Below are 11,310 nucleotides of genomic sequence, written 5' to 3' on the forward strand. Positions count from 1 at the left end.
CTTCAGCTTCATACTTGTTGGTATCGCTCACTGCCATTATAAAGCTTGGATATATCAGGATATTTATTAATATAGCTCTGATTGTGTTCATCAGAAAGAAGAAAGTCATATACACCTAGGATGGCTTGAAGGTGAGTAAATCTTCTTGGGGTGATTTTCATTTTAAAGTGAACGAGTCCTTTAACTGTCACCTTCCTGCCAAAGGGACGTTTGGCGCTGTTTATATTTATTGCCTTTTTTTTCTTTTTTCTTTTTTGTATCACATATTTTAGTAATCATCATGAATTAGGTATCATTCAAAAGCTTAAAAATTCATCCTGTGTAAACCATTTTGAAATTGGGCATTGCTTTACCATCCTTTTAGCGGCCCCTCCCCCTAGTTGGTGTTGTCATGTTTTATTTTACAAAATGTATTTATATACTTTATAGTCAAAACGAAAAGGTCTAAATCTCCATATTTGGCGTCTGTTTTGTGATAGGAGTGATATTTAGACATAAATTTATTTAATTGTTACAGGAGAATGCATAAAAAAAATTCAGTGGAATGTGGATGACACCAGGTGGCTATTTTTGGTACAACGCAAACAAAATCTTATGGGAACTTCAATTTTTGTGATATCAGCTTCAAATTTGGATCACAACTTGGTTAGACATATGGGTTTGATTTTATATAAATCTTAGAGAAAAAATTATTTTGTAAAATATATGTTTTATATAAAAATTTTTTTTTTTTAGTACAAGTACATTTGATTTACAGTCAATTTAAACTTGTATAACTTTTTCATACTTTAATTTTAATTTTAAGTCCAACAATCTGCTGAGTGTCTTCTTTAAAACAAGACCAAACAAAGGAGTTAAATAACAATAATAAAAAAAAAAACAATACAAAAATAATATCAGAAAGATATTCAGTTCTGCTGTTGTTCATATACCAGTAGTGATGTTATACAATGAGGATGTTGCCATGTTGCCAGAAATAGAGTCATCAGTGTCCTAATGTGTAGCCAGGGTCCTTACTGTCCTTACCAGTGCCCCAATTTGTGTACATGATATACTGATTCATGACCTCGTAAGATAGGGAGCTGATTGAGACGCACCTGAAATCTGTTAATGTCCAGTTTGAGCAACAGTTCTCTAATTATCTAGGCTGATTAATTAATAAATAAGCTAAAAAAAAATGTAGGCTAAACCCAGAATCCCCCATTCGAAGAGAGACACTGGACTGTGAGGATTTTAATATTCTTAATGTATGCTGCATTACCAGTAAGTAATAATATCAGACAGACAAACATGAGTCAAAAGTTAATTAACATAAGCCCTTTTTGATCTAAATGGTCCACTTTATTATTATTCTACAACATGGAGAAAGAATCTGTGGGACAAATGCAAGAGACAAGTGTTTGGGACATGTGTATGACTCCAGTCCCAAGTCTGATTGGTGTCTTGGGTGCTCCATAAAAGGAAAGAGTAAAACAGGCTCCTGGGAAGAAAAGAAACGCCACAGTGTCAATACAGAAGAGCTGAAGAACACCATCATCGTGAAAGATCAGAGGATGACTGTGAAGGAATGAGAGTTTTGGAGGTATTGCTGTAGATTTGGAAAGTTTCAATACAGAGACAGGTGAGTTAGCTGGGCCAAACCTCTGACCTCACAGTGTTTCATTGTTGGACTTTGGAACTAGAACATGTTTTAGATGCATCGGTTATTGTAATATAATGTCAATGTCTTATTTTATTTCTCTTTCCCAGATATTGTCTGTATTTCTTGGGCCGATCAGGCTGGTGAGTGAGATATTCTGTCCTCGGCTAAACTTAGTCTCGACAATAGTCACTGTCATGGTGGTGTACAATTACAACACAGTGAGCAGTTGGTGTGAGAAGTAACTATATATAGGTTCATGTAATGACCACAGTGCTGACAAGAAGGTTAATATACAAAAACAAGCTTGAAAAGAATTACAAGAAAATTACAAAAAAGCTACAGATATATTTACTGAAACTACTAAAATTAATCTTAAATGAAATATTGTTTTATATTTGACATCTAATTTTTTATTTGCTTGTGCTTTTGGAGGTTGTTCTCGTCTCAGATCCATGAGCCCCTTCTTTTCATGTTGCCATGGGCAACTACAACGCCGCACTTGTTGCTGGTAAGACATCTTCCCTTTATCTATATTCATCTACCAAATACACAAGAGTCCTGATGTATTTTAACTGCATTTCAAACTTTTAAAATAAGATTATCTTTCATGTATTTCACTATACTGTGCTTGGTATATAAAATCATATTGTATTTGCAATGTTTATCCTTTTTTATTATTTATATCATAACATATTGAATATAATTTTTCATAAATTATAGTTTTGGCCCATGGTGCTGTATTTTGCCTCTGAACTGTGTGCCTGTTATTTTCCACATTTTGCGTCTCGTCATCACAGATGTTGAAGAATTCAAGTCCATTGTGTCAACTCTAGAGAACCAGCGTATTCTGTCTGAACACAACAGACTGGAGAACACACTCTCAGTTTATCATGTCAGTAAGTGAATTATTAGATATTAAATTACTGCATGATCAAGCCATGGCATTTGAGTCATCATACATTTAAAATTTTAGAGGAAAAATACATTACATAAAGTTTTGTATTTACCAATGACAACCACACCTCTTGTAGGTCCACATAAGATCATTTCACTGTCACTCCTGGGAATGTGTAGACAGAATGTTTGTCACGTTTTGACACAGAGTCTGTGTCAGGATGTCCTTGAGTTATATTTAACTTTTCAGTGTACAACTCAGTACATTGCAATGACTAATAGTGTACAACAGTGGTTCCTTAACTTTTTAGAGTGGCGTAACCCCTGTGGCATTTAACATCCTTCTGCGAAACCTCTCTTTTCTACTTAGACTGCAGTCACACCTTTTCCATTAAGAGACAATATTTGCCCCTTTAAATTGATTTTCCATTGCATTTTTTTTACCTTTATAAATACTTTTATAAAATAAATAATGTTTTAAATAAAAATGTTAAATAGAGAAATAGGCAATGATTGTAAAAAAACAGTGATACTTATAAATATTAAACTAAAACCGCCAGTAGGTGGCGGTAAATCACTGTCTTAAAGGATTAGTTCACTTTCCTGATGATTTACTCACCTCCATGTCATCCAAGAGGTTTATGTCTTTCTTTCTTCAGTCGAAAAGAAATTAAGGTTTTCGAGGAAAACATTCCAGGATTAAACTACATATAGTGCACTACCAACTGGTTGAAGGTCCAAATCGCAGTTTCAATTAGGGCTGAATTGAAGATCGCCATCACCTGCTTTCAAATGAAGTGGCATTTAATAGACAGAGCCGTAGGTCACTGACAAGCCATGCAATATCGCGTTCATATCGCAGATGAATCGCCTTCGATACTGAACGCGATATTGCGTGGCTTGTCAGTGAACTACGGCTCTGTCCATTAAATGCCGCTCCATTTGAAAGCAGGTGATGGCGATTTAGCGGTAATCAGGGAACCGGCTTTACTGACGAAATGCGCGTGACAATCTCATGCGATATATCGTGCAGCCCTAGTTTCAATGCAGCTTCAAAGGGCTCTACACGATCCCAGCCAAGGAATAAGGGTCTTGTCTAGCGAAATGATCACGTTGGAAAGGTCACACGTGATGTAGGCAGAAGTACCGAGCAAGTGTTTACAAAGTCAAATGTACAAAGACCAAGTCAAACAGACTTTAGAAAAAAGGGGAAAACAACAATGTCAGAGTTTTTCGCCCTACCTTGGTACTTCCGCCTACGTCACGTATAACCTTTCCAACTTGATTTTGAATGTGTGGCGCATCGCAGAGCTGTGCAAGATGGGCGTTTGTGGTTAAAAAGTATATCAATTTTATTTATTTTTAGAAACTGGCTGATTGTTTCGCTAGATAAGACCCTTATTCCTTGTCTGGGATCATGTAGAGCCCTTTGAAGCTGCACTGAAACTGCTGTTTGGACCTTTAGCCCATTGGTAACTGTTGAAGTCCACTATACAGTATGGAGAAAAATCCTGGAATGTTTTCCTCAAAAACATTAAAGGGATAGTTCACCCAAAAATGAAAATTTGATGTTTATCTGCTTACCCCCAGCGCATCCAAGATGTAGGTGACTATGTTTCTTCAGTAGAACACAAATGATGATTTTTAACTCCAACTGTTGCCGTCTGTCAGTGGTATAATGCAAGTCAGCGGGAACTTGGACTATAAGAGTAAATAAAACACGACAGACAAATCCAAATTAAACCCTGCAGCTCGTGACGACACATTGATGTCTTAAGACATGAAATGATTGGTTTGTGCGAGAAACCGAACAGTATTTATATAATTTTTTACCTCTAATACACCACTATGTCCAACGGCATTCATCACTCGATTCGTGAGGTCTGATCGCGCTCTGACAACAGCAGTGATGTCTCGAGCATACTTCAATGAGAGCTAGACATCACTTCCGCTGTCAGAGTGCGATCAGACCTCACGAATTGAGTGATGAATGCCCGCTAACTTGCATTATACCACTGACAGACGGCAGCGGTTGGAGTTAAAAATCATCATTTGTGTTCTACTGAAGAAACAAAGTCACTTACATCTTGGATGCGCTGGGGGTAAGCAGATAAACATCAAATTTTCATTTTTGGGTGAACTGGCCCTTTAATTTCTTTTCGACTGAAGAAAGAAAGACATGAACATCTTGGGTGACATGTTAATTATCAGGAAATTTTCATTCTGAAGTGAACTAATCCTTTAATGTGTGAGTCATTGAGTCATTAATTTATTCAGTAACGAAGCAAGTGGCTGTATTTATGAATGGGTTGAATCATTGACTCTCAAGATTTGTTCAAAGCCGCTAATTCGTTCACAAAACACCGCTGTGTGTTGCAGTATTGCTGTGGCTTTCGTTGGAACTATTATTTTGTTGCAAAATAGAGCAAACCATAGTGTGTTTAAAATGTACATCACTTAATAGAGAGTTTGAGTCTTAAAGGGATAGTTCACCCAGAAATGAAAATATTATGTTTATCTGCTTACCCCCAGCGCATCCAAGATGTAGGTGACTTTGTTTCTTCAGTAGAACACAAATGATGATTTTTTTAACTCCAACCGTTACAGTCTGTCAGTCTTATAATGCGAGTGAATGGGAACTCGAACAATAAGAGTCGAAAAACTTGCATAGACAAATCCAAATCAAACCCTGCGGCTTGTGACGACATATTGATGTCCTAAGACACGAAACGATCGGTTTGTGCAAGAAAACGAACAGTATTTATTTTACCTCTAAAACACCACTATGTCCAACTGCGTTCAGCACTCGCTTAGTGAGGTCTGATCACAATCTGACAACGGCAGTGATGTCTCGTGCTTATACTTCAATGAGTGCTAGGCATTACTTCCGTTGTCAGAGCGCGATCAGACCTCACTAAGCGAATGCTGAACGCAGTTGGACATAGTGGTGTTTTAGAGGTAAAAAATGATATAAATACTGTTCGTTTGGATTTGTCTATGCAAGTTTTTTCCGAATCTTATTGTTCGAGTTCCCATTCACTTGCATTATAAGACTGACAGACTGCAATGGTTGGAGTTAAAAACCATCATTTGTGTTCTACTGAAGAAACAAAGTCACCTACATCTTGGATGTGCTGGGGGTAAGCAGATAAACATCAAATTTTCATTTTTGGGTGAACTATTCCTTTAAATCGATCTCTGTGCACAGTCTGTGTCTACAGGCTATTTGTTCTTCATTCTTTTTCATTGTCGAGAACTGCAGTAATGTAGCATGATTTACTAAGGCAGCATACTTTGCATATATGCATGCTGCTTGTGTGGATGCAGTCAGTTTTGACTGCAAAAGATGAGGTCATTTGACTGGATGTCGTGTATTTGACCTTTTACAACATTTTGCCTGATAGAAATACATGCTCAGATTTAATGTTATTTTAAGGTGGGATCAAAATTAAATGAATGGCAAAACTCAGCATTTTATTTGCCAACCCCCAGGGGTTCGCCCCAGTTTGGAACCACTGGTGTACAAATAAGTATGGATGAACACTGATAATTCCATAATTAAACAGTATTTACTGCTAAATTAATTTACAGTATTTCTGGAATAAAATTTTGTTGTTGTCTTTGTAGGATGAAACCATATGAGAAGATATTTTTATATATTTTAGAACCTTTAGAGAATAAAATCTCATCCTTTCTAAAGATATTGAGTGTTTTGTACTTATTACTGTTCCCTTTGCAGGCTGTCGAGGAACAAGCAGGACAGGAAATGAATGAAGTGAATCAGGAACCAGACTTGCTGGCCCTCAAGTTTCTTTACAGTAACACAGATGAACCCGAAGACTCCAAAGTAAGTTTGTTTAAAAAAATCTGTCTGAATGCTGTTTATTATTATTACTATTTATTATTTTTTAAAATTATTTATGATTATTTTCCCTACCCAAAAATTTTCTAATATCAAATTATGAATTTGCTAATGTACTTATCTATTTAGTTGTGAATGCAGTGCACTTGCAGAGAGAGCCTGCCCACACGCTCTTCTGATTGGCTGTGATTTTTGATTAATTTTGTCGAGTCTGGTTTGTACGCATAAATTGCTTACTGCTGGAAATCTTATCTCATCGCATCTGGTTAGGACGTAAACCCCCGTTTGGGAAGCCCTGCCTTATCCTTTTCTAAAAATTTAGGAAATGTGTACACTAAAATAGATCTTAAGCATTCAAAACTGGATTTTTTTGCTCAGTCCTCAGCTTCAGGGGCCCTGTTATGCTTTTGGGACCTCTGGCAATATAAGACCCCTAGAGGACAAACTGCTCACATCTGAAATGAAAAGATTAGGATTGTTCCTTCAATTTTTTTAGGAGCCCGTCAGCAACTGTACCTCTGCTCCTGCACCAGTGGTTTCCTCTTCTTCTTCTTCTGGCACAGCAAACACGACCTCGCTCCCTGCATATCTCTCGGCATTATTAGCAGCTAAACCCCGACCGGCCCTGCAGGGCCCCGCCACCTTGGAGCAGATGAGAGCAGAGCTCCGAGATCTTCGAGATGAACTGGATACGCTGAAGACTCAGCAGAAGTTAGTGCAATATGGATGTATGTTAACTAAATAAAAATGTTGGGATTCTTAGCTTTATATTTCTGTAAATGTAATGGCATTGTGTTTCAGAAAAGAGATCAGACTGCTCATGAACGAACTGGATGAAGAAAAGAAGATGCGTTTGTCACTGCAAGTAAGTCAAGTCAAGAGCCACAGATGTTAAAGGGATAAAATTGAAAATTTGATGTTTATCTGCTTACCCCCAGGGCATCCAAGATGTAGGTGACTTTGTTTCTTCAGTAGAACACAAATTATGATTTTTAACTCCAACCGTTGCCGTCAGTCAGTCAAATAATGCATGTCAATGGGAACACAATCAATACGAGTCGAAAAAACGTGCATAGACAAATCCAAATTAAACCCTGCGGCTTGTGACGACACATTGATGTCCTAAGACACGAAACGATCGGTTTGTGCGAGAAACCGAACAGTATTTATATCATTTTTTACCTCTAAAACACCACTATATCCAACTGCATTCAGCACTCGGTTAGTGAGGTCTGATCGCGCTCTGACAACGGCAGTGATGTCTAGCACTCATTGAAGTATATGCGCGAGACATCACTGCCAACCACAATGAGCTTCTTCTGGGTTGGTGACATCACTAACCCTAAAATTTACATAAACCCCGCCCCCGAGAACACACAACAAAGGGGTGAGGCCATGTTATTGCAATACAGTAAGTAACACAAATGCAATAGCATGTCATTAAAGCAAGATGACAACATAAGTTACAACCATATTTAAACAAAACTGTATCTGTAGGCATCTTACAACAGTTTCCACATGAGCGATTTATAGATTATCATGACAGAATATGCTTATCAATGACTTTAAGATAGTTAACTCCACATCAGCTACATTCATCAACTAACCATTCAGAAACATCCTGTTGCATTATGCATGTTGTCACTTCTTCTTGAGTCTCTCCATCATTGTCTGGCTCCGCTTTGAACATAAAAGGCTGAACAGTTTCTGGCTATTTCAGTGAGGTAATCGGCGCTGCTAACACTAGCTCTTGGAACCCCGCCCTCTTCTTGGGATCAGCAGCTCATTTGCATTTAAAGAGACACACACAAAAACGGAATGCTTTTGCTCACCCTCAAAAAGTGACAAATTTAACATAAAAAAATATCTGTAGAGTATTTTGAGCTAAAACTTCACATACACACTCTGGGGACATCAGAGACTTATTTTACATCTTGTAAAAGTGGCATTATATGACCCTTTTAATGTCAGCTTGCTTATTTTGCTCAAGATAATGATTTATTAAAGGGTTAGTTCACCCAAAAATGAAAATAATGTAATTAATTACTTACCCTTATGCCGTTTCACACCGTAAGACCTTCGTTAATCTTCAGAACACAAATTAAGGTATTTTTGTTGAAATCCGATGGCTCAGTGAGGCCTCCATAGCCAGCAATGACATTTCCTCTCTCAAGATCCATTAATGTACTAAAAACATATTTAAATCAGTTCATGTGAGTACAGTGGTTCAATATTAATATTATAAAGTGATGAGAATATTTTTGGTGTGCCAAAAAAACAAAATAATGACTTATTTAGTGATGGCCGATTTCAAAACACTGCTTCATTAAGCTTCGTAGCGTTATGAATCTTTTGTGTCAAATCATAATTCAGACCGCTGATTCGACACAAAAGATTCATAACGCTCCGAAGCTTCATGAAGCAGTGTTTTGAAATCGGCCATCACTAAATAAGTCGTTATTTTGGGTTTTTTTGGCACACCAAAAATATTCTTGTCGCTTTATAATATTAATATTGAACCACTGTACTCACATGAACTGATTTAAATATGTTTTTAGTACATTAATGGATCTTGAGAGAGGAAATGTCATTGCTGGCTATGCAGGCCTCACGGAGCCATCGGATTTCAACAAAAATATGTTAATTTGCATTCCAAAGATTAATAAAGCTCTTACAGGTGTGGAACGGCATGAGGGTGAGTAATAAATGACAGAATTTTCATTTTTGGGTGAACTAACCTTTTAAGTCCACATGTCATAAAAACAAGAGACTATGCTTCTTCGAGAGCTGTCGTTCTAAACCACAAGTTTGCGATGCAGTTTCCGAATGTTCGTTTGAACGATGGTTTCGGGAAACACCAAATCGTTGAACTATGTTAGTAATGATGGAACTTCAGATGTTAGTTGGCTAATGATGCTTTTGGGAAACGCACACCAGAGCGTTACTGACAGACTGGGAATAGAGGAGTGTCAAATATGTGAAAAATGTGGGGTTTTTTTTTACATTTAAGCATAAAAACCTATTCTAATAGATCCCAAAAACAAAATTAAGACTCTAACATGAAGGTTGGTGATAATTTGACAGTATATATATCACTGACTCACACTTGTGCTCTGTTTCACTTCAGATCGAAGTAGAACGCCTTAAGAAACACATGTCCAAGTGAACCAACTCTGAGGTCCATCACCTGGTCAAAGCGGTCAAACCACACCGATACGCCACCGTGAGTCGGAATCGGCAAACTCAAAGAGTGGAAATGAAAAACTTTCAGAGACTGAGGAAGAACTCTTGAGAATTTATATCAAGATTCATTGTGAAAACATATTGTGTTAGTGCTTTATACATGGGTGATATAAAAGAATGTTTTGGGTTTTAAACCCCTGAAGATGACGGGAAAGAGACTATCTATATAGTTTCAATCAATTCAAATCAGTACATTACAGAATGATGTTAGATCTTTAATTTAATTCTTTATATATAACAAAGTCTTCCCATTTTGTGCAGAAGATTCTAAAGTTTAAGAATAGTGTTCAGTAGTTTGGAGTCAATAAGATTTTTTTATGTTTCTGAAAGAAGTCTCTTATACTCAAATATGCTCTCAACTTATACTCTCTTATAAGGATGCATTTATTTTAATAAAAAAATCATTATATTGTGAAATATTATTACAATTTAAAAATGTTTTCTATTTTAATGTATTTTAAAATGTAATGTATTCCTGTGATCAAAGCTGAATTTTCAGCATCATTACTCCAGTCTTCAGTGTCACATGATCCTTCAGAAATCATTCTAAGATGATGATTTGCTGCTCAAGAAACTTATATTATTATCAATGTTGAAAAGTATGTTTGTTCAGGAATCTTTGATGAATAGTAAGTAAAAAACAGTATTTTTAGTAACAATGAAAAATATTGATTTGATCAATTAAAAAAAACAAAAAACTTTCATCTTACAAAAGAAAACAATTCTTACTGATCCCGAACATTTGAAAGGTAGTGTATAATGAAATGTATTAAAGGCACAATATTTTTTTTTTTTCACCGTTAGAGGTCACCTATTCAAAATGAAGGTGTAGCTTGATGACACTGAAATTGAGCGTAGAATCATGGGAAATGTCGTCTTCACCTCACAGCCAGTGGAAAAGAATCCCACGGGACTTGGGCAGAAATCATGTTCTAATATCATTATGCCACAGTTCCACTGTATGTGTATTGGAGGTAAAGCAGCGCTGTTTATCATATTAGATACATTTGTGTGTTGAAATTATGTTTGTTATATTACTCTTGGTGTTCGCTCGACAGCTACTATGAGACACACTGCAGTAAGCTAGATTGATATTAGAATATCATATTAATACAGTCAAGAAAACGAGATTCAAACAATAAGACTAAATGTGTTTAGCTATATAACAATGATTAGTTTCCTGTTTATAAATGTATCCAAACAGTTGTTCTCATCTAATAAAACACATAATATATTAAAGCGTCTGTGGTGTTTCCATGGTTTCTACAAAATAAAACCAGAAATCGAGGGTAACGTGGGTATGATGTCACTGATAGGTGACGCACGGACACAGTTAAAATCGCTTATTTCTCTGGATTTAAACATTCTTGGAAACATCTGGGATAATGTAAGTACACAAGTCAACAAAATATAAAACACTGTTCTAGTGGTTTTTGGATATTTTAATCCAAAAATCTTACATATTGTGCCTTTAACATTGCTGTTATATTTACAGGTATGGGCATATCATGATTTCATGTTTTATATGCAGTGAGCAGAAAGTCAAGAAGTGAAGCATATGATGTAAAATCCTGCAAGAAAAGGTACTAGATTGTAAGTTAAAACACAGAAAACTAAAGTAATACCATAAATACTGTGACTGATATAAAGAGGCAAAAACAAGAAAAAT

The 11,310-nt window shown here is 36.4% G+C and overlaps 1 protein-coding gene across 2 annotated transcripts; it reads left to right on the forward strand.

The window, feature by feature from the left end:
• The first annotated feature begins 115 nt into the window (after positions 1 to 115).
• si:dkey-71d15.2 (SH3 domain-containing kinase-binding protein 1) lies at positions 116 to 10,827 on the forward strand. 2 transcript variants are annotated; one of them, XM_048166223.1, is made up of 9 exons: positions 116 to 131; positions 1,462 to 1,621; positions 1,750 to 1,782; positions 2,075 to 2,150; positions 2,440 to 2,534; positions 6,276 to 6,383; positions 6,895 to 7,109; positions 7,200 to 7,263; positions 9,526 to 10,827. In XM_048166223.1, exons 4-9 carry the CDS (start codon positions 2,120 to 2,122, stop codon positions 9,562 to 9,564), a joined length of 552 nt encoding a protein of 183 aa, XP_048022180.1. In that variant the 5' UTR covers positions 116 to 131; positions 1,462 to 1,621; positions 1,750 to 1,782; positions 2,075 to 2,119; the 3' UTR covers positions 9,565 to 10,827. The 2 variants fall into 2 exon arrangements, 1 of the variants encoding a protein (XP_048022180.1); XR_007181261.1 differs by lacking the exon at positions 116 to 131 and having other exon boundaries at positions 141 to 1,621; positions 6,895 to 7,126.
• The last annotated feature ends 483 nt before the right edge of the window (positions 10,828 to 11,310 follow it).

This window comes from Megalobrama amblycephala, linkage group LG18 (genome assembly GCF_018812025.1).
Source record: "Megalobrama amblycephala isolate DHTTF-2021 linkage group LG18, ASM1881202v1, whole genome shotgun sequence".
Taxonomy (NCBI): domain Eukaryota; kingdom Metazoa; phylum Chordata; class Actinopteri; order Cypriniformes; family Xenocyprididae; genus Megalobrama; species Megalobrama amblycephala.

What these genes read in the sequence shown, in the direction of transcription:
- si:dkey-71d15.2 (XM_048166223.1), top strand. Translation starts at nt 2,120, where the DNA reads ATGGGCAACTACAACGCCGCACTTGTTGCTG. An exon ending in ACACACTCTCAGTTTATCAT is followed by an intron (nt 2,535 to 6,275) that starts GTCAGTAAGTGA and finishes TTCCCTTTGCAG; the next exon opens with GCTGTCGAGGAACAAGCAGG. An exon ending in ATGAACCCGAAGACTCCAAA is followed by an intron (nt 6,384 to 6,894) that starts GTAAGTTTGTTT and finishes CAATTTTTTTAG; the next exon opens with GAGCCCGTCAGCAACTGTAC.